At 43.2% G+C, this 27,643-nt stretch overlaps 2 protein-coding genes across 2 annotated transcripts; one reads left to right on the top strand and one right to left on the bottom strand.

Annotated features, from left to right (window-relative positions):
- Window positions 1-1,538: 1,538 nt before the first annotated feature.
- LOC135532342 (protein unc-93 homolog B1-like) lies at window positions 1,539-9,600 on the top strand. Its single transcript, XM_064959909.1, has 10 exons — window positions 1,539-1,574; window positions 1,751-1,912; window positions 2,076-2,205; window positions 2,393-2,486; window positions 3,709-3,833; window positions 4,020-4,202; window positions 4,595-4,868; window positions 5,184-5,302; window positions 6,755-6,877; window positions 7,167-9,600. Exons 2-10 carry the CDS (start codon window positions 1,770-1,772, stop codon window positions 7,401-7,403), a joined length of 1,428 nt encoding a protein of 475 aa, XP_064815981.1. The 5' UTR covers window positions 1,539-1,574; window positions 1,751-1,769; the 3' UTR covers window positions 7,404-9,600.
- A 5,285-nt stretch (window positions 9,601-14,885) lies between these two features.
- Window positions 14,886-24,199, bottom strand: LOC135532338 (beta-crystallin A1-like). Its single transcript, XM_064959908.1, has 5 exons — window positions 24,125-24,199; window positions 23,921-24,039; window positions 17,394-17,535; window positions 15,562-15,704; window positions 14,886-15,033 (listed from the first exon to the last, which is right to left on the bottom strand). The coding sequence occupies exons 1-5, from the start codon at window positions 24,197-24,199 to the stop codon at window positions 14,886-14,888; spliced, it is 627 nt and encodes a 208-aa protein (XP_064815980.1).
- Between the last annotated feature and the right edge of the window lie 3,444 nt (window positions 24,200-27,643).

The raw sequence follows: 27,643 nt of genomic DNA, 5'->3' as shown, positions 1-27,643 counted from the left end.
CTGTTATACACCCCCATACTCATCAGGTATACTATATATATACACCCATCATAGCCCTGTTATACACCCCCATACTCATCAGGTATACTATATATATACACCCATCATAGCCCTGTTATACACCCCCATACTCATCAGGTATACTATATATATACACCCATCATAGCCCTGTTATACACCCCCATACTCATCAGGTATACATATATATATACACCCATCATAGCCCTGTTATACACCCCCATACTCATCAGGTATACTATATATATACACCCATCATAGCCCTGTTATACACCCCCATACTCATCAGGTATACTATATATATACACCCATCATAGCCCTGTTATACACCCCCATACTCATCAGGTATACTATATATATACACCCATCATAGCCCTGTTATACACCCCCATACTCATCAGGTATACTATATATATACACCCATCATAGCCCTGTTATACACCCCCATACTCATCAGGTATACTATATATATACACCCATCATAGCCCTGTTATACACCCCCATACTCATCAGGTATACTATATATATACACCCATCATAGCCCTGTTATACACCCCCATACTCATCAGGTATACTATATATATACACCCATCATAGCCCTGTTATACACCCCCATACTCATCAGGTATACTATATATATACTATACTCATCAGGTATACTATATATATACACCCATCATAGCCCTGTTATACACCCCCATACTCATCAGGTATACTATATATATATACACCCATCATAGCCCTGTTATACACCCCCATACTCATCAGGTATACTATATATATACACCCATCATAGCCCTGTTATACACCCCCATACTCATCAGGTATACTATATATATACACCCATCATAGCCCTGTTATACACCCCCATACTCATCAGGTATACTATATATATACACCCATCATAGCCCTGTTATACACCCCCATACTCATCAGGTATACTATATATATACACCCATCATAGCCCTGTTATACACCCCCATACTCATCAGGTATACTATATATATATATATACACCCATCATAGCCCTGTTATACACCCCCATACTCATCAGGTATACTATATATATACACCCAGACACCCATCATAGCCCTGTTATACACCCCCATACTCATCAGGTATACTATATATATACACCCATCATAGCCCTGTTATACACCCCCATACTCATCAGGTATACTATATATATACACCCATCATAGCCCTGTTATACACCCCCATACTCATCAGGTATACTATATATATAGACACCCATCATAGCACCCCCATACTCATCAGGTATACTATATATATACACCCATATACACCCCCATACTCATCAATATACTATATATACACCCATCATAGCCCTGTTATACACCCCCATACTCATCAGGTATACTATATATATACACCCATCATAGCCCTGTTATACACCCCCATACTCATCAGGTATACTCATCAGGTATACTATATATATACACCCATCATAGCCCTGTTATACACCCCCATACTCATCAGGTATACTATATATATACACCCATCATAGCCCTGTTATACACCCCCATACTCATCAGGTATACTATATATATACACCCATCATAGCCCTGTTATACACCCCCATACTCATCAAGTATACACACATACTCCTGCTTTCTACTAATTCTTTCTCTCCTCTCTCTATCCTCTCGCTCTCTCTCTCTCGATCCTCTCTCTCTCTTTTTCTGTCTTTTTCTCTCTCTCTCTCTTTCAGGTTTCTGGGCACCAAATGGATGATGTTTCTGGCAAGTGGAATTTACGCTCTCTTCGTCTCAACCAATTACTGGGAGCGATACTACACCCTGGTACCATCGGCTGTGGCCATTGGTGCAGCCATTGTCCCGCTGTGGGCGTCGTTAGGGAACTACATCACAAGGTTAGGAAGTGGAGAATGGAGACACACACATCAACGTCACACAGACCAGAATACATGTACAGCTCGTACGGGTTGCAGTGTTTATGTCGTGTTGTGTTTTGCTACGTAGTGTTAATCACACTGTGTTTTATTGTGTTTCTGTCTCTCTCGCTCACACACTCAGGATGGCACAACAGTACTATGAGTATGTGAACTATAAGGAGGATCACGTTCAGGAACAGAAGAAACTACCCAAGGGGGCGTGTCATCGCTATGTCATCATCTTCCAATCCGTGTTCTTCATCATCTTCCATGTATGTTGCCATTGGTCGAGTCACTTGTCAGTCAGTGAGTGATATATCAGTTAAGCATTGCCGTGTGTGTGCGTGTGTGCATGTGTGTGCGTGTGTGTGTGTGCGTGCGCGTGTGTGCGTGCGTGCGTGTGTGTGTGTGTGTGTGTGGATTCTGATGTCTGGCTGTGTTTCTCTTTGTGTCTCTCAGCTCAGCCTGGTGTTTGCAGAGTTCCCCCAGCGCCTCTTCCTCCACCAGTTCCTTAGTGACTACAACCACACACTGTACAACGTTAAACACTGTGGTAAACTGACCAGTGGTCTGTTATTATCTGTACAACGTTAAACACTGTGGTAAACTGACCAGTGGTCTGTTATTATCTGTACAACGTTAAACACTGTGGTAAACTGACCAGTGGTCTGTTATTATCTGTACACGGTTTAACACTGTGGTAAACTGACCAGTGGTCTGTTATTATCTGTACACGGTTAAACACTGTGGTAAACTGACCAGTGGCCTGTTATTATCTGTACAACGTTAAACACTGTGGTAAACTGACCAGTGGTCTGTTATTATCTGTACAACGTTAAACACTGTGGTAAACTGACCAGTGGCCTGTTGTTATCTGTACAAGGTTAAACACTGTGGTAAACTGACCAGTAGCCTGTTATTATCTGTACAAGGTTAAACACTGTGGTAAACTGACCAGTAGCCTGTTATTATCTGTACAAGGTTAAACACTGTGGTAAACTGACCAGTGGTCTGTTATTATCTGTACAAGGTTAAACACTGTGGTAAACTGACCAGTAGCCTGTTATTATCTGTACAAGGTTAAACACTGTGGTAAACTGACCATTAGTCTGTTATTATCTGTACAAGGTTAAACACTGTGGTAAACTGACCAGTAGCCTGTTATTATCTGTACAAGGTTAAACACTGTGGTAAACTGACCAGTGGCCTGTTATTATCTGTACAAGGTTAAACACTGTGGTAAACTGACCAGTGGTCTGTTATTATCTGTACAAGGTTAAACACTGTGGTAAACTGACCAGTGGCCTGTTATTATCTGTACAAGGTTAAACACTGTGGTAAACTGACCAGTGGTCTGTTATTATCTGTACAAGGTTAAACACTGTGGTAAACTGACCAGTGGTCTGTTATTATCTGTACAAGGTTAAACACTGTGGTAAACTGACCAGTGGTCTGTTATTATCTGTACAACGTTAAACACTGTGGTAAACTGACCATTAGTCTGTTAACTTCCATTTCCTTACCCTGACTCTCAGAGGAGAAGCAGGATCTATAGTTTTAATAGCATTGTTTTCATGCACCTCAATCTCTCTCATCCCCCCTCCCCCTCCCCACTCCTCTCTCTCTCTCTCTCTCTCTCTCTCTCTCTCTCTCTGATCAATGGTTTAACAAATATACAGGTTTTTGTTTCATCACTTTCTTTATCCCTCTCTCTTTATTGGGTTCAGAGGACAGTGCTATGATTGGTGGTTTTAATAACTCCTCCCCCTCCCCAGGTGCGGAGGGCAGCGGTATGATCGAGGGTTTCAACAGGACCGTCCTGAAGCACCTCCCTCGCTCCCTGCTGCTCATCCAGGTGGAGAGTGTTCTCATGGGGGCCGCCTTCCTCTCCATGATCATCGTAAGACACACACACACACACACACACACACACACACAGGTAAAGACACGTGTGTACACGCATACCTAAAATGATCATCCTAACAACCTAGCGTTATTTCACCCAACAATCAATACAACACCCTCCGAGATTACCCAGAGTCCATTGCTTGCTTTCCCACAGTCGTACATTGTGTTTTACCGATAGTTCCTGGCGGTGTGCGGGGCTGCGTACCGGCCTACAGAGGAGATCGATCTGAGGAGTATCGGCTGGGGGAACATCTTCCAGTTGCCCTTCAAACACCTGAGAGACTACAGGCTGAGACTCCTCATCCCTTTCTTCATCTACAGTGGACTGGACTCACTCTTCTCTGTCACGGGACTCACTCTGGTAGTCATTACAGGAAGTCCTTTAGTAACTGTCGTAGCTGGAGTCTGAATGTTGTCCATGTAGCTTTCACAGACCTACTGTGTCACTTTACCTAGTCACCTACCTACTGTGTCACTTACACTACCTAGTGTGGACATAGATTCTGCTGGAGGGCAGCTATATTCATGATGCTTGATCTCTCCTCTCTCTCTCTATCCTCTCTCTCGCTCGTGCTCTTTCTCTCTCTCGTGCTCCTTTCTCTCGCTTGCTCACTCTCTTTTTTCTCACTCACTCATTCACTCACTCACTCACTATCTCTCTCTCTGTCCTGTTCAACCCCCCCCCCCCCCCTTTCTCCTACTTTTCCTGTCTTTGTCTCTCCTCTAATCTATCCTCATGTCTCCCCCTCCCAGTCGTATGGTGTGTGTACGGTGGGTCTGGAGTGGCTGTATCTCCTGGTGATGGTCTATGGTCTGTCCTGCTCCCTGTTCTCCTGCCTGTCCCTGTCCCTCCTCAGGCTGCCACGCTACGTCTCTCTGCTAGGGGGCGCTGTGATCCACGGTCCTCTGCTGGTGTTTCTGCTGTTCTGGTCCCCGGCTCCACGCTCACCTGATCAACTGCCTTACCTGCTGGTGGTGATTGCCCTCTGGGGAATGGGGTCTGCATTGAATAAGACTGGACTCAGCAGTGAGTTTTAGTACTATGATCGCACGCACGCACACACACACACACACACACACACACACACACACACACACACACACACACGCACGCACACACACACACACAACTCTTTTATTTTCTAGTTCAGACTTAATCATTTCCAACATTTATGTCTCCTCTCTCTCATATCTTCCACCTCTCCACCTCCCCTTTCTCTCTCTTCCCCCTTGTCTACCGCCCTCCTCTCTTTCTCTCGCTCTCTTTCTATCTACCCCCCTCTCCACCGCACCCCCCTCCCTGCCCCCCACTCTCCACTGTCTCTCTCTCTCTCCGTGTCAGTTCTCCTGGGTATGTTGTATGAAGATAAAGAGAGACTGGACTTTGTCTACACCATCTACCACTGGTGGCAGGCTATCGCCATCTTCATAGTCTACCTGTGGACTGGACTCATCATGAGGGTATGTGTGTGTCCCCATGTCCCTGTGTGTGTCCCATGTCCCTGCGTGTGTCCCCATGTCCCCGTGTGTGTCCCCATGTCCCCGTGTGTGTCCCCGTGTGTGTCCCCATGTCCCTGTGTGTGTCCCCATGTCCCTGTGTGTGTCCCTGTGTCCCCATGTCCCCGTGTGTGTCCCCATGTCCCTGTGTGTGTCCCCATGTCCCTGTGTGTGTCCCTGTGTCCCCATGTCCCCGTGTGTGTCCCCATGTCCCTGTGTGTGTCCCTGTGTCCCCATGTCCCTGTGTGTGTCCCCATGTGTGTCCCCATGTCCCTGTGTGTGTCCCCATGTCCCTGTGTGTGTCCCTGTGTCCCCGTGTGTGTCCCCGTGTGTGTCCCCATGTCCCTGTGTGTGTCCCCATGTCCCTGTGTGTGTCCCCATGTCCCCGTGTGTGTCCCCATGTCCCTGTGTGTGTCCCCATGTCCCTGTGTGTGTCCCCATGTCCCTGTGTGTGTCCCTGTGTCCCCATGTCCCCGTGTGTGTCCCCATGTCCCTGTGTGTGTCCCTGTGTCCCCATGTCCCTGTGTGTGTCCCCGTGTGTGTCCCCATGTCCCCGTGTGTGTCCCCATGTCCCTGTGTGTGTCCCCATGTCCCTGTGTGTGTCCCCATGTCCCTGTGTGTGTCCCCATGTCCCCGTGTGTGTCCCCATGTCCCCGTGTGTGTCCCTATGTCCATGTGTGTGTCCCTATGTCCCTGTGTGTGTCCCCATGTCCCTGTGTGAGTCCCTGTGTCCCCATGTCTCCGTGTGTGTCCCCATGTCCCTGTGTGTGTCCCTGTGTCCCCGTGTGTGTCCTCATGTCCCTGTGTGAGTCCCTGTGTCCCCATGTCCCCGTGTGTGTCCGTGTGTCCCCGTGTGTGTCCGTGTGTCCCTGTGTGTGCGTCCTCATGCGTGTGTGTCCCCGTGTGTGTGTGTATGTCCGTGTCCGTGTGTGTCCCCATGTCCCTGTGTGTGCGTCCTCATGCGTGTGTGTCCCCATGTGTCCCCGTGTGTCCACGTGTGTGTGTCCCGGTGTGTGTCCCCGTGTGTGTCCTCATGCATGTGTCCCAGTGTTTGTGTCCGTGTGTGTGTCCGTGTGTGTGTCCTCATGCGTGTGTCCCCATGTGTCCCCGTGTGTGTCGCCATGTGTCCCAGTGTGTGTCCCCATGTGTCTCAGTGTGTGTCCCCGTGTGTGTCCTCATGCGTGTGTCCCAGTGTGTGTGTGTCCGTGTGTGTGTCCTCATGCATGTGTGTCCGTGTGTGTCCACGTGTGTGTCCATGTGTGTGTCCGTGTGTGTGTCCTCATGCGTGTGTGTCCCCATGTGTCCGTGTGTGTCCACGTGTGTGTCCGTGTGTTAGAACAAGTGTAGAAACAATTTAAAGTGCTTATTTCACTCCTCTCTTTCTCTCCTTTCTCATTCCTGGTCCCTCCTCCTCAGGCCAAACTCTCCATTCTATTGGTCATCTTGCTGCTGGCGTGCTTCTGCTATTGGACGATGGAGCGACGCCTGGCCAAGAACATGCATTTCAGACTGCCTCGCATTCCCCGCCCCAAACACAAGGTAACCTATCACAATCTGTACATTTTTTTGCTATGTTTTTACATTTGTTTTTCTTTGAATACCATTTGGCTGGAGAGAAAAGTGCAAATATCACCTTCACTAGTAATGCGATAAAGATAAGCAAAACAGAACACTGAAATGAAACAGTCTTTGTTTAAGGTTTGACATTGGCAATAAAGACAATTAAAAGAGCATATATCAATGTGTCTTCGATAATGACACAAAGTCATCAATTGACATGTTTGGTCTGTAATGTAATATAATGTTGACTGTGTCACTTCCTCCTCAGGTCAAAGGTTATCGTTACCTGGAGGAGGAAAACTCAGATGAGTCGAACTCGGAGGAGAGTGATGAGGATGATGATGAAGAGCAGCAGGAGGAGGTGATCAGGGAGGACTTTGACGGAGACGCAGTGTCGCAGGGCTCTGATTCGACCAGGGAAAGGAGAGGAGGGGCTAGGGGTCGGCGCAGGAGGCGGGACGATGATTATGAGCAAGCGGGGGAAAAGGAGGAGAGAGAGGGATAGAGAAAGAGTGAAAGAGCGAAAAATAGTGAGAGAGACAGAGAGAGAGCGAGTCCTTTAGCTATCCTCTAGGTATCCTCTAAGTGTCCTCTAGCTATCCTCTAAGTATCCTCTAGGTGTCCTCTAGCTATCCTCTAGGTGTCCTCTAGCTATCCTCTTGGTGTCCTCTAGCTATCCTCTAGGTATCCTCTAGGTGTCCTCTAGCTATCCTCTAGGTGTCCTCTAGCTATCCTCTAGGTATCCTTCGGGTGTCCTCTAGCTGTCCTCTAGCTGTCATGTAGCTGTCCTCTAGCTATTCTCGAGCTGTCCTCAAGCTGTCCTCTAGGTATCTTCTAGCTATCCTCTAGGTATCCACTAGCTGTCCTCTAGCTATCCTCTAGCTGTCCTCTAGCTGTCCTCCAGGTATCCTCTAGGTATCCTCTAGCTGTCCTTTAGCTATCCTCTAGCTGTCCTCTAGCTGTCCTCTAGCTATCCTCTAGCTGTCCTCTAGCTGTCCTCTAGGTATCATCTAGCTGTCCTCTAGCTGTTCTCTAGGTATCCTGTAGCTGTCCTCTAGGTGTCCTCTAGCTGTCCTCTAGGTGTCCTCTAGCTGTCCTCTAGGTGTCCTCTAGCTGTCCTCTAGGTGTCCCCTAGCTGTCCTCTAGCTGTCCTCTAGGTATCCTCTAGCTGTCCTCTAGGTATCCTCTAGCTGTCCTCTAGCTGTCCTCTAGGTATCCTCTAGCTGTCCTCTAGGTATCCTCTAGCTGTCCTTTAGGTATCCTCTAGCTGTCCTCTAGGTATCCTCTAGCTGTCCTCTAGCTGTCCTCTAGCTGTCCTCTTGGTACTTTCCCCAGTCCAGCTCTCTTACATCAGTGCAGATTAAGGAAAGGAGTTGAATCAGAAGAAGAGACAAAATGTGTGTGTCTCAAATGTAACCCTTTTCACTTCATAGTGCCCTACTTTTGACCCCGAACTTTAACCCTGGTCAAAAGTTGTGCACTATGAATAAAGGTCCCATTTGGAACGTAGACAATACTGTATGTCTAGGCTGTTGACATGCACCTAGAGGGGGATTGACATATATAGATAATAAACCCAGTCATAATTGAAGAGGTTCATCCACAGGAGGATAAAACAGAGTGGTACAGGAGGATAAAACAGAGTGGTACAGGAGGATAAAACAGAGTGGTACAGGAGGATAAAACAGAGTGGTACAGGAGGATAAAACAGAGTGGTACAGGAGGATAAAACAGAGTGGTACAGGAGGATAAAACAGAGTGGTACAGGAGGATAAAACAGAGTGTTACAGGAGGATAAAACAGAGTGGTACAGGAGGATAAACAGAGTGGTACAGGAGGATAAAACAGAGTGGTACAGGAGGATAAAACAGAGTGGTACAGGAGGATAAACAGAGTGGTACAGGAGGATAAAACAGAGCGGTACAGGAGGATAAAACAGAGTGGTACAGGAGGATAAAACAGAGTGGTACAGGAGGATAAAACAGAGTGGTACAGGAGGATAAAACAGAGTGGTACAGGAGGATAAAACAGAGTGGTACAGGAGGATAAAACAGAGTGGTACAGGAGGATAAAACAGAGTGGTACAGGAGGAAAGAGAAGAACGGGGGATTTTACACAGAAGGAAAGAGGATAGAGAGAGGACAGGAATTCAGTTTCGAATGTTTCTTATAACACAACTGAAAAAGGAAGAAGTTATTTACTCCACTTCAACTATAAATGGCCCAAATGGCACGCTATTCACTATATAGTGCACTCATTTTGAACAGGGCCCATTAGGGCTCTGGCCAAAAGTAGTGTACTATATAGGGAATGGGGTGCCATTTCGGACTCACCCATACTGTATAGACACCTGAAACATATGTGAAGTTGGGTACATCACAGGCACTTTTGACAGGGCACATACAGGGCTCTGGTCAAAAGTAGTGCACTATAGAGGGAATAAAGTGCCATCTGGGACACAGCCTTTGTATTTCAACAGTACCACGGTATTGTTAGTCAGCTGTGTTGTCATGGTTCCTAGCTCAGGTGTTTTGAGTGGCCTACATTTTATGTTGTTTTTTTTGTAGGGAATTTATTCAATCAATGATTTTGAAAAAGTTGAATTATAGTCATGAATTATAATGAGAATAAATTGATTGTAATTGTTTTTTATTACTGTTTTGAAGTTGTTTTCTGAGTATAAAGCTGGTTTTGTGCCTCTTGATGTGGGTGTTCTGTTATCAAAGACCAACTAATATCACCATGGAAACTTAGTTCATAAAAGTGAACACCTTATATGCTTAGTTAAATAAAAAGTCACTCCTACACTGTAAGTAAGCCGGAAAGATATAATTAACAAAAAAATATTCACTTATTTTACAAGACTTGATCTTTATTTGGATCACCATGAGCTGACTCCATGACAACAGCTAAATGTGTATACAAGCATACAGTCAACACACACACATACATTTAAAGGTACTCCGTGAGTGTAAAATGCATTTATTTATTTTTACTCAAATTTTGGTTTGAGAGGTGACTATGTTTCATATACACATGGTATTATATGAATACATTTTTTCCTTGATAAACCACACAGCCCTTAGTAGACGAGGAATAAAAGCTTTAAGTCATGGGTGTGGGGAGGTATGCCCCTTTGTGTGTGCTCCAATGAGGTCATTCCTGGACGTTTCACATTTGTGTTTTAACCTTAAATTGACACACCTGGTTCAATTAGTCAAAAGCTTAACGATTAGTTGAGGAATTAAATCATGCGTGCCAGTTTAAGGTTAAAACAAAAATGTGAAATGTCTGGGGGAGCCCAAGGAGAGGGTTGGGACATCCTGATCAAATGGACCTCTTTTGGCTCGAGCAAAACGGATGTATAGTACAGTAGATGTTGAGTACAGATGTACAGTATAATACAAGTATATACTATATGTATATACTATATCACAGTAGATGTGTGTATGAAGACGTATAGTACAGTATATAGTATATAGTAGTACAGTATATAGTAGATGTGTGTATGAAGACATAGTACAGTATACAGTATATAGTAGATGTGTGTATGAAGACGTATAGTACAGTATATAGTATATAGTAGTACAGTATATAGTAGATGTGTGTATGAAGACATAGTACAGTATACAGTATATAGTAGATGTGTGTATGAAGACGTATAGTACAGTATATAGTATATAGTAGTACAGTATATAGTAGATGTGTGTATGAAGACATAGTACAGTATACAGTATATAGTAGATGTGTGTATGAAGACGTATAGTACAGTATATAGTATATAGTAGTACAGTATATAGTAGATGTGTGTATGAAGACATAGTACAGTATACAGTATATAGTAGATGTGTGTATGAAGACATAGTACAGTATACAGTATATAGTATATGTGTGTATGAAGACATAGTACAGTATATAGTAGATATGTGTATGAAGACATAGTACAGTATACAGTATATAGTAGTACAGTATATAGTAGATGTGTGTATGAAGACATATAGTACAGTATATAGTATATAGTAGTACAGTATATAGTAGATGTGTGTATGAAGACATAGTACAGTATACAGTATATAGTAGATGTGTGTATGAAGACGTATAGTACAGTATATAGTATATAGTAGTACAGTATATAGTAGATGTGTGTATGAAGACATAGTACAGTATACAGTATATAGTAGATGTGTGTATGAAGACATAGTACAGTATACAGTATATAGTATATGTGTGTATGAAGACATAGTACAGTATATAGTAGATATGTGTATGAAGACATAGTACAGTATACAGTATATAGTAGTACAGTATATAGTAGATGTGTGTATGAAGACATATAGTACAGTATATAGTAGATGTGTGAATGAAGACATATAGTACAGTATATAGTAGATGTGTGTATGAAGACATATAGTACAGTATATAGTATTTAGGAGTACAGTATATAGTAGATGTGTGTATGAAGACATAGTACAGTATATAGTAGATGTGTGTATGAAGGCATAGTACAGTATATAGTATACGTGTGTGTGAAGATATATAGTACAGTATATAGTATATAGTAGTACAGTATATAGTAGATGTGTGTATGAAGACATATAGTACAGTATATAGTAGATGTGTGTATGAAGACATATAGTACAATATATAGTAAATAGTAGTACAGTATATAGTAGATGTGTGTATGAAGACATATAGTACAGTATATAGTAGATGTGTGTATGAAGACATATAGTACAGTATATAGTATATAGTAGTACAGTATATAGTAGATGTGTGTATGAAGACATATAGTACAGTATATAGTATATAGTAGTACAGTATATAGTAGATGTGTGTATGAAGACATAGTACAGTATACAGTATATAGTAGATGTGTGTATGAAGACATATAGTACAGTATATAGTCGATGTGTGTATGAAGACATATAGTACAGTATATAGTAGTACAGTATATAGTAGATGTGTGTATGAAGACATATAGTACAGTATATAGTATATAGTAGTACAGTATATAGTAGATATGTGTATGAAGACATATAGTATAGTATATAGTAGTACAGTATATAGTCGATGTGTGTATGAAGACATATAGTACAGTATATAGTAGATGTGTGTATGAAGACATATAGTTCAGTATATAGTAGATGTGTGTATGAAGACATATAGTACAGTATATAGTATATAGTAGTACAGTATATAGTAGATGTGTGTATGAAGACATATAGTATAGTATATAGTAGTACAGTATATAGTTGATGTGTGTATGAAGACATATAGTACAGTATATAGTAGTACAGTATATAGTAGATGTGTGTATGAAGACATAGTACAGTATATAGTAGATGTGTGTATGAAGACATAGTACAGTATATAGTAGATGTGTGTATGAAGACATATAGTACAGTATATAGTAGATGTGTGTATGAAGACATATAGTACAGTATATAGTAGTACAGTATATAGTAGATGTGTGTATGAAGACATAGTACAGTATACAGTATATAGTAGATGTGTGTATGAAGACATAGTACAGTATATAGTAGATATGTGTATGAAGACATATAGTACAGTATATAGTATATAGTAGTACAGTATATAGTAGATGTGTGTATGAAGACATATTACAGTATACAGTAGATATGTGTATGAAGACATAGTACAGTATACAGTATATAGTAGTACAGTATATAGTAGATGTGTGTATGAAGACATAGTACAGTATATAGTAGATGTGTGTATGAAGACATATAGTACAGTATATAGTAGATGTGTGTATCAAGACATATAGTACAGTATATAGTATATAGTAGTACAGTATATAGTAGATGTGTGTATGAAGACATATAGTACAGTATATAGTAGTACAGTATGTAGTAGATGTGTGTATGAAGACATATAGTACAGTATATAGTAGATGTGTGTGTGAAGACATATAGTACAGTATATAGTAGATGTGTGTATGAAGACATATAGTACAATATATAGTAAATAGTAGTACAGTATATAGTAGATGTGTGTATGAAGACATATAGTACAGTATATAGTAGATGTGTGTATGAAGACATATAGTACAGTATATAGTATATAGTAGTACAGTATATAGTAGATGTGTGTATGAAGACATATAGTACAGTATATAGTATATAGTAGTACAGTATATAGTAGATGTGTGTATGAAGACATAGTACAGTATACAGTATATAGTAGATGTGTGTATGAAGACATATAGTACAGTATATAGTCGATGTGTGTATGAAGACATATAGTACAGTATATAGTAGTACAGTATATAGTAGATGTGTGTATGAAGACATATAGTACAGTATATAGTATATAGTAGTACAGTATATAGTAGATATGTGTATGAAGACATATAGTATAGTATATAGTAGTACAGTATATAGTCGATGTGTGTATGAAGACATATAGTACAGTATATAGTAGTACAGTATATAGTAGATGTGTGTATGAAGACATAGTACAGTATATAGTAGATGTGTGTATGAAGACATAGTACAGTATATAGTAGATGTGTGTATGAAGACATATAGTTCAGTATATAGTAGATGTGTGTATGAAGACATATAGTACAGTATATAGTATATAGTAGTACAGTATATAGTAGATGTGTGTATGAAGACATATAGTACAGTATATAGTAGTACAGTATATAGTAGATGTGTGTATGAAGACATAGTACAGTATATAGTAGATGTGTGTATGAAGACATATAGTGGTACAGTATATAGTAGATGTGTGTATGAAGACATAGTACAGTATATAGTAGATATGTGTATGAAGACATATAGTACAGTATATAGTAGTACAGTATATAGTAGATGTGTGTATGAAGACATATAGTACAGCATATAGTATATAGTAGTACAGTATATAGTAGATGTGTGTATGAAGACATATAGTACAGTATATAGTAGATGTGTGTATGAAGACATATAGTACAGTATATAGTAGTACAGTATATAGTAGATGTGTGTATGAAGACATAGTACAGTATATAGTAGATGTGTGTATGAAGACATATAGTACTGTATATAGTATATAGTAGTACAGTATATAGTAGATGTGTGTATGAAGAAATATAGTACAATATATAGATGTGTGTATGAAGAGATATAGTACAGTATATAGTAGATGTGTGTATGAAGAAATATAGTACAATATATAGATGTGTGTATGAAGAGATATAGTACAGCTCCGTTTTTGTTGTATTCCCAAACTCTCTTCTCTACACACCAGTCAGTGAAGCAGGTAAGTGGCCACTTTGTTTGTTTCACGGTGCTCTTTCCGTTTAGTTTTTTCTCAAATTCATCAAACGCTTATTTTCTACATCGTCATGCCAACCTATTGTTGATGTAGCCATTTTAATAAAGGGGAAAAGAAGCAACGTCATAGTCATGGTATACGGTCTCACATACACACGGCTGAATGCTGTTTTAGCCAATCAGCATCCAGTATCCAAACTACCCAGTGTATAGCACGGTATATAGTGAATGTGTACAAACACATACTAGCCAAGAAGAACACAGGACCCAGGTTTGAGTTGAGCATGAGTTTATTGGTCAGTGATGATCTCCCTCCTCCTCCTCTCACACCACTACTGTCTATTGCTGTTATTGGTGCTGGTGAACCAAAGTCCCTGATATATATCTGTGATATATATACTACAACCTGCAAGACCGTTATTACACTATAACGGTCCTCTATAACGTGTTACAGTGATGACTGAACTCTGTTGACGTTACGGCACTGATATACGAGCCGCCTCTCGTAGGAATAATACCCTGTTGTGTTATCAACCAGAGTATCTGAGGATGTCCGTGACGGAGCTGAGATGTGTTAGTAGAAACTGTGGGATGGTTCTGACCGACTGTGTTTGTGTTGGCGGTGCTGTGACAAGGCCCCAGTAGACCCAGCCCTAGGCCGAAGCCTGGGGCTCTGTTAGGGGTACGGTCCGCTCTGGGCCCGGTTAGTGCTGGATACGGCGGATAGACTGGATCTGGGGGGTCTGGCAGTGGGAGCCCCAGTTCTTCCAGTGCTGGTAATCTCCACTGTGTCTCTCACACTCCATGATGTACTGCTGGCCCCTGTAGCCGGGGAACTGGTAGCACACAAAGCTGTGGGGATGGGGGGGAGAGGAGAGAGACGGAGCAGGGAAGGGAGGGATGGAGAGAGACGGAGCGGGGAAGGGAGGGATGGAGGGAGAGAGGAGAGAGGAAGCGGAGGGGGAGGGATGGATGGAGAGAGGAGAGAGGAAGCGGAGGGGGAGGGAGGGAGGGTGATAGGTGGGGTGCAGAGGGAGGGAGAGACATGTTTGGCTTGGAGTGGAGTTTCGCTTGACATTGAATAGAATTGTCACACAATGTTTTGCTTGAATTGTTTCACTATAGCTAGATTGGAGTGTGTTTGTGTCAGTGGAGGCTGCTGAGGGGAGGACGGGTCATAATAACAGCTGGATCAGAGCAAATGGAATGGCATCAAACACCTAGAAACCACGTGGTTGATACCATTACACTTATTTCGATCCAGCAGTTACCACCCCCCCCCCACAAATAAGGTACCACCAACCTCCTGAGGTTTGTGCCATTGTGTTTTTGTACAGTATCTAATTAGTGAGTGTGTGCTTGTGTTTAATGTTGACTTACGCGCCACACTGAACGTGCATGGATCCGACCTCGGGCATGCACCAGCCCATGGCTCTCAGGGAGGGGTAATCATCACACAGCTCAGCGCTGCGGCCCATGAAGTTCTCTGTCTCAAAGATCTGCATACGACTGCTCTGGTGGGACTGGGAGGGGAAGGAGGAGAGAGGATAGAGGGGGAGGGTGGAGCGAGGATAGAGGGAGAGGTTGGAGCGAGGATAGAGGGAGAGGATGGAGCGAGGGTGGAGCGAGGATAGAGGGAGAGGTTGGAGCGAGGATAGAGGGAGAGGGTGGAGCGAGGATAGAGGGAGAGGTTGGAGCGAGGATAGAGGGAGAGGGTGGAGCGAGGGGGAGGGAGAGAGAGGATAGAGGGGGAGGGAGGAGCGAGGATACAGGGAGCGGGTGGAGGGAGGGAGAGAGAGGACAGAGGGAGAGAGAGGACAGAGGGAGAGAGAGGATAGAGGGGGAGGGTGGAGCGAGGATACAGGGAGAGGGTGGAGCGAGGATAGAGGGAGAGAGAGGATAGAGGGGAAGAGAGGATAGAGGGGTAGAGAGGATAGAGGGGGAGAGAGGATAGAGGGAGAGAGAGGATAGAGGGAGAGAGAGGATAGAGGGGGAGGGTGTAGCGAGGATAGAGGGAGAGTGAGGATAAAGGGGGAGAGAGGATAGAGGGGGAGAGCGGATAGAGGGGGAGAGAGGATAGAGGGATAGACAGGATAGAGGGAGAGAAAGAGAGAAGGGGAGAGAGAGTGGGAGGGGATAGGACACAATCTCAGTTAGTTAGTATCCTTTTTGCTTTCTCATACAGACTGACACATACAGTACTGTACATACAGTCTATCCTTCTCTCTGACTTCTATAAACACTAACATAGAATACTGTCTTCTATAAACACTAACATAGAATACTGTCTTCTATAAACACTAACATAGAATACTGTATTCTATAAACACTAACATAGAATACTGATCATTGTCTTCTATAAACACTAACATAGAATACTGTCTTCTATAAACACTAACATAGAATACTGTCTTCTATAAACACTAACATAGAATACTGTCTTCTATAAACACTAACATAGAATACTGTCTTCTATAAACACTAACTTAGAATACTGTCTTCTATAAACACTAACATAGAATACTGACCATTGTCTTCTATAAACACTAACATAGAATACTGTCTTCTATAAACACTAACATAGAATACTGTCTTCTATAAACACTAACATAGAATACTGATCATTGTCTTCTATAAACACTAACATAGAATACTGTCTTCTATAAACACTAACATAGAATACTGTCTTCTATAAACACTGACATAGAATACTGTCTTCTATAAACACTGACATAGAATACTGTCTTCTATAAACACTGACATAGAATACTGTCTTCTATAAACACTAACATAGAATACTGTATTCTATAAACACTGACATAGAATACTGTCTTCTATAAACACTGACATAGAATACTGTCTTCTATAAACACTGACATAGAATACTGTCTTCTATAAACACTAACATAGAATTCTGTCTTCTATAAACACTGACATAGAATACTGTCTTCTATAAACACTAACATAGAATACTGTCTTCAATAAACACTAACATAGAATACTGTCTTCTATAAACACTAACATAGAATACTGTCTTCTATAAACACTAACATAGAATACTGTCTTCTATAAACACTAACATGGAATACTGACACTCTTTCCCACGCTCTCTATGTATCCATCTCTCACTGTATTTCTCTCTCCCACACTCACACACACACACACACACACACACACACACACACACACACACACACACACACAGTCCTCACAGCGCAGTAGATGGGGCGCAGGGACATGAGGCGCTCCACGTGGTAGGACAGGGAGCCGCTGTAGGCGTCCCAGTGGGGGTACTCTCCTCTCTCCAGGATGTACTGCTGGCCCTGGAAGTCATGATGCTCAAAGCCCACCCAGCTACAGGGGTAGGGAGAGAGAGTTACTGACTAGTTACATTCAGAGATAGAAGAGGACAGAGAGGAGGAGAGAGAGGGAGGAGAGAGAGTTACTGACATGTTACATTCAGAGATAGAAGAGGACAGAGAGGAGGAGAGAGTTAATGACATGTTACATTCAGAGATAGAAGAGGACAGAGAGGGGAGAGAGAGTTACTGACATGTTACATTCAGAGATAGAAGAGGACAGAGAGGGAGGAGAGAGTTACTGACATGTTACATTCAGAGATAGAAGAGGACAGAGAGGGGAGAGAGAGTTACTGACTAGTTACATTCAGAGATAGAAGGGGACAGAAAGGAGGAGAGAGAGTTACTGACTAGTTACATTCAGAGATAGAAGAGGACAGAGAGGGGAGAGAGAGAGTTACTGACTAGTTACATTCAGAGATAGAAGGGGACAGAAAGGAGGAGAGAGAGTTACTGACTAGTTACATTCAGAGATAGAAGAGGACAGAGAGGGGAGAGAGAGTTACTGACTAGTTACATTCAGAGATAGAAGGGGACAGAAAGGAGGAGAGAGAGTTACTGACTAGTTACATTCAGAGATAGAAGAGGACAGAGAGGGGAGAGAGAGTTACTGACTAGTTACATTCAGAGATAGAAGAGGACAGAGAGGGGAGAGAGTGTTACTGACTAGTTACATTCAGAGATAGAAGAGGACAGAGAGGGGAGAGAGAGTTACTGACTAGTTACATTCAGAGATAGAAGAGGACAGAGAGGGGAGAGAGAGTTACTGACTAGTTACATTCAGAGATAGAAGAGGGGAGAGAGGGGAGAGAGAGTTACTGACTAGTTACATTCAGAGATAGAAGAGGACAGAGAGGGGAGAGAGAGTTACTGACATGTTACATTCAGAGATAGAAGGGGACAGAGAGGAGGAGAGAGAGTTACTGACTAGTTACATTCAGAGATAGAAGAGGACAGAGAGGGAGGAGAGAGTTACTGACATGTTACATTCAGAGATAGAAGGGGACAGAGAGGAGGAGAGAGAGAGGGAGGAGAGAGAGTTACTGACTAGTTACATTCAGAGATAGAAGAGGACAGAGAGGGGACAGAGAGTTACTGACATGTTACATTCAGAGATAGAAAGGGACAGAGAGGGAGGAGAGAGAGTTACTGACTAGTTACATTCAGAGATAGAAGAGGACAGAGAGGGGAGAGAGAGTTATTGACATGTTACATTCAGAGATAGAAGAGGACAGAGAGAGGGAGGAGAGAGAGTTATTGACATGTTACATTCAGAGATAGAAGAGGACAGAGAGAGGGAGGAGAGAGAGTTACTGACTAGTTACATTCAGAGATAGAAGAGGACAGAGAGGGGAGAGAGAGTTACTGACATGTTACATTCAGAGATAGAAGGGGACAGAGAGGAGGAGAGAGAGTTACTGACTAGTTACATTCAGAGATAGAAGAGGACAGAGAGGGGAGAGAGAGTTACTGACTAGTTACATTCAGAGATAGAAGAGGACAGAGAGGGGAGAGAGAGAGGGAGGAGAGAGAGTTACTGACTAGTTACATTCAGAGATAGAAGAGGACAGAGAGGGGAGAGAGAGTTACTGACTAGTTACATTCAGAGATAGAAGAGGACAGAGAGGGGAGAGAGAGAGGGAGGAGAGAGAGTTACTGACTAGTTACATTCAGAGATAGAAGAGGACAGAGAGGGGAGAGAGAGTTACTGACATGTTACATTCAGAGATAGAAGAGGACAGAGAGGAGGAGAGAGAGAGGGAGGAGAGAGAGTTACTGACTAGTTACATTCAGAGATAGAAGAGGACAGAGAGGAGGAGAGAGAGTTACTGACATGTTACATTCAGAGATAGAAGAGGACAGAGAGGGGAGAGAGAGTTACTGACATGTTACATTCAGAGATAGAAGAGGACAGAGAGGGAGGAGAGAGTTACTGACATGTTACATTCAGAGATAGAAGAGGACAGAGAGGGGAGAGAGAGTTACTGACATGTTACATTCAGAGATAGAAGAGGACAGAGAGGGAGGAGAGAGTTACTGACATGTTACATTCAGAGATAGAAGAGGACAGAGAGGGGAGAGAGAGTTACTGACTAGTTACATTCAGAGATAGAAGAGGACAGAGAGGGGAGAGAGAGTTACTGACATGTTACATTCAGAGATAGAAGAGGACAGAGAGGGAGGAGAGAGTTACTGACATGTTACATTCAGAGATAGAAAGGGACAGAGAGGGAGGAGAGAGTTACTGATATGTTACATTCAGAGATAGAAGAGGACAGAGAGGGGAGAGAGAGTTACTGACTAGTTACATTCAGAGATAGAAGAGGACAGAGAGGGGAGAGAGAGTTACTGACATGTTACATTCAGAGATAGAAGAGGACAGAGAGGGAGGAGAGAGTTACTGACATGTTACATTCAGAGATAGAAGAGGACAGAGAGGGAGGAGAGAGTTACTGATATGTTACATTCAGAGATAGAAGAGGACAGAGAGGGGAGAGAGAGTTACTGACTAGTTACATTCAGAGATAGAAGAGGACAGAGAGGGGAGAGAGAGTTACTGACTAGTTACATTCAGAGATAGAAGGGGACAGAGAGGAGGAGAGAGAGTTACTGACATGTTACATTCAGAGATAGAAGAGGACAGAGAGGGAGGAGAGAGTTACTGACATGTTACATTCAGAGATAGAAGGGGACAGAGAGGGGAGAGAGAGTTACTGACATGTTACATTCAGAGATAGAAGAGGACAGAGAGGGAGGAGAGAGTTACTGACATGTTACATTCAGAGATAGAAGAGGACAGAGAGGGAGGAGAGAGTTACTGATATGTTACATTCAGAGATAGAAGAGGACAGAGAGGGGAGAGAGAGTTACTGACTAGTTACATTCAGAGATAGAAGAGGACAGAGAGGGGAGAGAGAGTTACTGACTAGTTACATTCAGAGATAGAAGGGGACAGAGAGGAGGAGAGAGAGTTACTGACATGTTACATTCAGAGATAGAAGAGGACAGAGAGGGAGGAGAGAGTTACTGACATGTTACATTCAGAGATAGAAGGGGACAGAGAGGGGAGAGAGAGTTACTGACATGTTACATTCAGAGATAGAAGGGGACAGAGAGGGGAGAGAGAGTTACTGACTAGTTACATTCAGAGATAGAAGAGGACAGAGAGGGGAGAGAGAGTTACTGACTAGTTACATTCAGAGATAGAAGAGGACAGAAAGGAGGAGAGAGAGTTACTGACTAGTTACATTCAGAGATAGAAGAGGACAGAGATGGGAGAGAGAGAGGGAGGAGAGAGAGTTACTGACATGTTACATTCAGAGATAGAAGAGGACAGAGAGGGGAGAGAGAGAGGGAGGAGAGAGAGTTACTGACTAGTTACATTCAGAGATAGAAGAGGACAGAGAGGGAGGAGAGAGAGTTACTGACTAGTTACATTCAGAGATAGAAGAGGACAGAGAGGGAGGAGAGAGAGGGAGGAGAGAGAGTTACTGACTAGTTACATTCAGAGATAGAAGAGGACAGAGAGGGGAGAGAGAGAGGGAGGAGAGAGAGTTACTGACTAGTTACATTCAGAGATAGAAGAGGACAGAGAGGGGAGAGAGAGTTACTGACTAGTTACATTCAGAGATAGAAGAGGACAGAGAGGGGAGAGAGAGAGGGAGGAGAGAGAGTTACTGACTAGTTACATTCAGAGATAGAAGAGGACAGAGAGGGGAGAGAGAGTTACTGACATGTTACATTCAGAGATAGAAGAGGACAGAGAGGAGGAGAGAGAGAGGGAGGAGAGAGAGTTACTGACTAGTTACATTCAGAGATAGAAGAGGACAGAGAGGAGGAGAGAGAGTTACTGACATGTTACATTCAGAGATAGAAGAGGACAGAGAGGGAGGAGAGAGTTACTGACATGTTACATTCAGAGATAGAAGAGGACAGAGAGGGGAGAGAGAGTTACTGACATGTTACATTCAGAGATAGAAGAGGACAGAGAGGGAGGAGAGAGTTACTGACATGTTACATTCAGAGATAGAAGAGGACAGAGAGGGGAGAGAGAGTTACTGACTAGTTACATTCAGAGATAGAAGAGGACAGAGAGGGGAGAGAGAGTTACTGACATGTTACATTCAGAGATAGAAGAGGACAGAGAGGGAGGAGAGAGTTACTGACATGTTACATTCAGAGATAGAAAGGGACAGAGAGGGAGGAGAGAGTTACTGATATGTTACATTCAGAGATAGAAGAGGACAGAGAGGGGGAGAGAGTTACTGACTAGTTACATTCAGAGATAGAAGAGGACAGAGAGGGGAGAGAGAGTTACTGACATGTTACATTCAGAGATAGAAGAGGACAGAGAGGGAGGAGAGAGTTACTGACATGTTACATTCAGAGATAGAAGAGGACAGAGAGGGAGGAGAGAGTTACTGATATGTTACATTCAGAGATAGAAGAGGACAGAGAGGGGAGAGAGAGTTACTGACTAGTTACATTCAGAGATAGAAGAGGACAGAGAGGGGGAGAGAGAGTTACTGACTAGTTACATTCAGAGATAGAAGGGGACAGAGAGGAGGAGAGAGAGTTACTGACATGTTACATTCAGAGATAGAAGAGGACAGAGAGGGAGGAGAGAGTTACTGACATGTTACATTCAGAGATAGAAGGGGACAGAGAGGGGAGAGAGAGTTACTGACATGTTACATTCAGAGATAGAAGAGGACAGAGAGGGAGGAGAGAGTTACTGACATGTTACATTCAGAGATAGAAGAGGACAGAGAGGGAGGAGAGAGTTACTGATATGTTACATTCAGAGATAGAAGAGGACAGAGAGGGAGAGAGAGTTACTGACTAGTTACATTCAGAGATAGAAGAGGACAGAGAGGGGAGAGAGAGTTACTGACTAGTTACATTCAGAGATAGAAGGGGACAGAGAGGAGGAGAGAGAGTTACTGACATGTTACATTCAGAGATAGAAGAGGACAGAGAGGGAGGAGAGAGTTACTGACATGTTACATTCAGAGATAGAAGGGGACAGAGAGGGGAGAGAGAGTTACTGACATGTTACATTCAGAGATAGAAGGGGACAGAGAGGGGAGAGAGAGTTACTGACTAGTTACATTCAGAGATAGAAGAGGACAGAGAGGGGAGAGAGAGTTACTGACTAGTTACATTCAGAGATAGAAGAGGACAGAAAGGAGGAGAGAGAGTTACTGACTAGTTACATTCAGAGATAGAAGAGGACAGAGATGGGAGAGAGAGAGGGAGGAGAGAGAGTTACTGACATGTTACATTCAGAGATAGAAGAGGACAGAGAGGGGAGAGAGAGAGGGAGGAGAGAGAGTTACTGACTAGTTACATTCAGAGATAGAAGAGGACAGAGAGGGAGGAGAGAGAGTTACTGACTAGTTACATTCAGAGATAGAAGAGGACAGAGAGGGAGGAGAGAGAGGGAGGAGAGAGAGTTACTGACTAGTTACATTCAGAGATAGAAGAGGACAGAGAGGGAGGAGAGAGAGTTACTGACTAGTTACATTCAGAGATAGAAGAGGACAGAGAGGGAGGAGATAGAGTTACTGACTAGTTACATTCAGAGATAGAAGGCGACAGAGAGGAGGAGAGAGAGGGAGGAGAGAGTTACTGATATGTTACATTCAGAGATAGAAGAGGACAGAGAGGGGAGAGAGAGTTAATGACTAGTTACATTCAGAGATAGAAGGGGACAGAGAGGGAGGAGAGAGAGTTCCTGACTAGTTACATTCAGAGATAGAAGAGGACAGAGAGGAGGAGAGAGAGTTACTGACTAGTTACATTCAGAGATAGAAGAGGACAGAGAGGAGGAGAGAGAGTTACTGACTAGTTACATTCAGAGATAGAAGATGACAGAGAGGAGGAGAGAGTTACTGACATGTTGCATTTCATTCAACGAGAGAAGGGGACAGATTAAAATACAATGAGAAAAGAGCAGGACGAGGGACAACACCCCACCCTGGTGGTCAATGGTTGACCATGCATGACAACAGGCTACAGCACAGAGAATCATACCCCCACCCACACAGACAAACACCAAACACAGATACCCCCACTCACCAACACACACACACCGATACCTCCACTCACACACACAGCCTCCACAGACAACCAGGGTTGTAAGAGACTCACGCTCCACCAACACACACACACACACACACCGATACCTCCACTCACACACACAGCCTCCACAGACAACCAGGGTTGTATGAAACTCACGCTCCACCAACACACACACAGCCTCCACAGACAACCAGGGTTGTAAGAGACTCACGCTCCACCAACACACACACACACACACCGATACCTCCACTCACACACACAGCCTCCACAGAAAACCAGGGTTGTATGAAACTCACGCTCCACTCTCCACTCTGATAGAACGGATGTTGTCCAGACCACAGTTCTGGATGTTGCAGCACTCAGAGGTGAACTCCTGGCACTTGCCCTGGAAGTGCTCCTGCTCAAACACAGTCACCTACAGCGACAGATAGATAGATATTAGTGTGTTTGTGTAAATCATATAATCGATTATTTAAATATGTGTGTGTGTGTGAGATCACCTTGAAAAAAGGGGCCATACCCATGCCAGGGAAAAACATGGGGGAGGTCATGTGGGTTTTAGTAGCTCTATTCATGTCTATAGAGAGAGGGGGAGGGAGAGAGAGAGAGGGAGAGAGAGAGGGGGAGAGAGAGGGAGAGAGAGAGGGGGAGGGAGAGAGGGGGAGAGAGAGAGGGGAGAGGGGGAGGGAGAGAGGGGAGAGAGGGGGAAGAGAGAGAGGGGGGGAGAGAGAGAGAGAGAGGGGGAGGGAGAGAGAGAGAGGGGGGGAGGGAGAGAGGGGAGAGAGAGGGGGAGAGAGAGGGAGAGAGAGAAGGGGGAGGGAGAGAGGGGAGAGAGGGGAAAGAGGGGGGGAGAGAGAGAGGGGGAAGGGAGAGAGAGAGGGGGGAGGGAGATAGGGGAGAGAGGGGGGAGAGAGAGAGGTGGCATGAGAGGGAAGTTTCATCATTTAAACTAGGATAGATTACAATTCAATGTATTAAAATCCTGTAATAGTATTTAAGCATTCCCAGTAATCAATGAAATATGTTAATGATGATGTCTGGAAATGTCCTCATGTTCGAGATGTCATTCTGATATTATTTCCATTCTGACGGAACCAACTGATGGAGCCACAACCAACTAACATTACTGCCAGCATCCACAAATAATAAAAGGTCATGGTAGCGTAGTATAGCATATCCCCAAAGATGTTGTGACAATCCTTCCAAATGTTTTTTTTTATTTTTATGTAAAAGTTAAAAACGGGTTAAAACCATTTTATAAAACGTACTGTAACATAAGCCAACACAAAATCTAATAACTTAACGTTATCAATTTCTAATAACAGCCTATGTTTATTCCATCACCAACAACGAACCCTATTTGGACTAGGCCGACTTTTACATTTAATATTTTATAAATATAGGCTAAGAAATACTTCTCAAAATGTTTATCCAATTATGAGTGTTACGCTGGTGGATAGCCTAGGCCTAAATCCGTTCTGTTGAAACACCATGGGCTATTCGGTTCAAATAGGACTGGGGGCTTACCTGGTTCGTCTCCTCACCTCTCTCACGCGCCAATCCTTTTACATAGAGTTTTGTGAGAATCTGGCTCTTCTGTTTTATACCGCAGTCCACGGTGGCCCGCGTGTCTCCACTGGCGACAACGTGCGTGCGTGTGCGCGTTTCATCATGTCTGTGTGAGTGAGGTGTAAGTGAGTTGGGGGTAAAGTTAACACGCCCTTGCGCGTGTTTCTATGTTGGCACCCCTCTGTGTATCCGTGCGTAAATGTGTCCTATGGTGCGCGCGGCCGTGTGAGCAATACACGAGTCCCCCCCCTCTCCCCCTCTCCCTTTATTTGTTTCCTATGCGGTCGGGTGTGCGCCTTGTTGACTCAGCAGATAATATAGTACCGGTTGAATGCATGGTGGGACAGTGATGTTCGCGGTCCGTTCAGAGTGAATGGGGGGGCCAGTGTTGGGCCGAATGCCGTTATATTCGTATAGGTCAGCAGTGCCATCGTATAGCATTAACAATGGCCGGACTGTAGGTAGAGCGTTAACAATGACCTGGCTGTAGGTAGAGAATGACAAGAATGTAAAATGTAATGTACCTCTCCTGTGCTGTGGTCAGACCACAGTGTGCTTTTAGAGGAAAACATTTAGGAAAATGATGGAAACTAGAAATTAGTGTCAAATAGTGTGACTTCAGTTAAATGTAGAGATAATGTTATGAAATAGCTGCCTTTCCTATCACAATGACTTCAATCAAATTAGATGTTAGGATTGATATAGCATAATATACTAACTCTAGTTATATAGCCTATTCTATAGAAGCAAAATGTCAAGTCACAGCCATATATTTTTTTAAAGTGAGCTAAAATTGTAGTAGGTTACAGCAGTAGGCTAGGCTATACTAGAGATGTTAGGCCAATACATGATGTTCTGTTTATCCAAGCCCATAGTACTGGTGAGTTCACATGGTTGTCATGGTGACCCCCCCCCCACACACACACAGTTCCTGATGACCTCATTTAACCCTTGACCTCTGAGCTAGAACATTTGAGGAGGTTATGGCAGGCTGGTGGCCGACTGTTTACATACAAACTTCATATTTGGTATATTGCATGTGCAACAATATTATTTGAACAGTGAGGTTGCAGATTTTAGACTAAGAACATTAAGGTAGGAATTCCACATTTACATACCAGAGAGGCTATTTTTAAATCATGTTGATGCAGGCCACAAATTGATGACTGAAATGTCAAGATTTTAATAGTGGTCGAGAGGAGAGAGCCGAGCTTCGAGCCTATTTCTTTCCAAATGGTGCAGATAGAAATGTCTTGTAACTGACATGATTCCTATATGAATGAGTAGCATGTATATTCTACATGATATATTTCTATCTGAACGTGCTACTTAGATGTTGCAGGTGAAAATGCCTTTCATAGAGCTGTTGTGATTCCTTAATCAAATCAAATCAAATTGTATTTTATTAGTCACATGCGCCGAATGCAACAAGTGTAGACCTTCAGTTAGTGATAAATACGGCTGCTAGAATCCTGACTAGAACCAAAACATTTGATCATATTACTCCAGTGCTAGCCTCCCTACACTGGCTTCCTGTTAAGGCAAGGGCTGATTTCAAGGTTTTACTGCAAACCTACAAAGCATTACATGGGCTTGCTCCTACCTGTCTCTCTGATTTGGTCCTGCCGTACATACCTACACGTACGCTACGGTCACAAGACGCAGGCCTCCTAATTGTCCCTAGAATTTCTAAGCAAACAGCTGGAGGCAGGGCTTTCTCCTATAGAGCTCCATTTTTATGGAACGGTCTGCCTACCCATATAAGAGATGCAAAATCGGTCTCAGCCTTTAAGTTGACTGGCCACCCCACATAGCCTGTTTCCTCTCTAGTTTCTTCCTAGGTTTTGGCCTTTCTAGGGAGTTTTTCGAGCCACCGTGCTTCTACACCTGCATTGCTTGCTGTTTGGGGTTTTAGGCTGGGTTTCTGTACAGCACTTTGAGATATCAGCTGATGTACGAAGGGCTATATAAATACATTTGATGTGATTTGATATGATTTAGAACTTACAGTGAAATGCTTACTTACAAGCCCGAACCAACAATGCAGTTTAAAAAATATGGATAAGATTTAGAAATAAAAGTAACAAGTAATTAAAGAGCAACAGTAAAATAACAATAGCGAGACTATACACAGGGGGGGTACCGATACAGAGTCAATGTGTGGGGGCAGTGGTTAGTTGAGGTAATATGTACATGTAGGTAGAGTTATTAAAGTGACAATGCATAGATGATAACTACAGAGAGTAGCAGCGGTGTGAAAGAGGGGGGGGGGGCATTGCAAATAGTCTAGGTAGCCATTTGATTAGATGTTCAGGAGTCTTATGGCTTTGGGCTGTTTAGAAGCCTCTTGGACCTAGACTTGACGCTCCGGTACCGCTTACCATGCAGTAGCAGAGAGAACAGTCTATTACTAGGGTGGCTGGAGTCTTTGAATGTTTTTAGGGCCTTCC

This window comes from Oncorhynchus masou, unplaced genomic scaffold (assembly GCF_036934945.1).
Source record: "Oncorhynchus masou masou isolate Uvic2021 unplaced genomic scaffold, UVic_Omas_1.1 unplaced_scaffold_1825, whole genome shotgun sequence".
NCBI lineage: Eukaryota > Metazoa > Chordata > Actinopteri > Salmoniformes > Salmonidae > Oncorhynchus > Oncorhynchus masou.
This window is presented reverse-complemented; position numbering and strand designations above follow the sequence as displayed.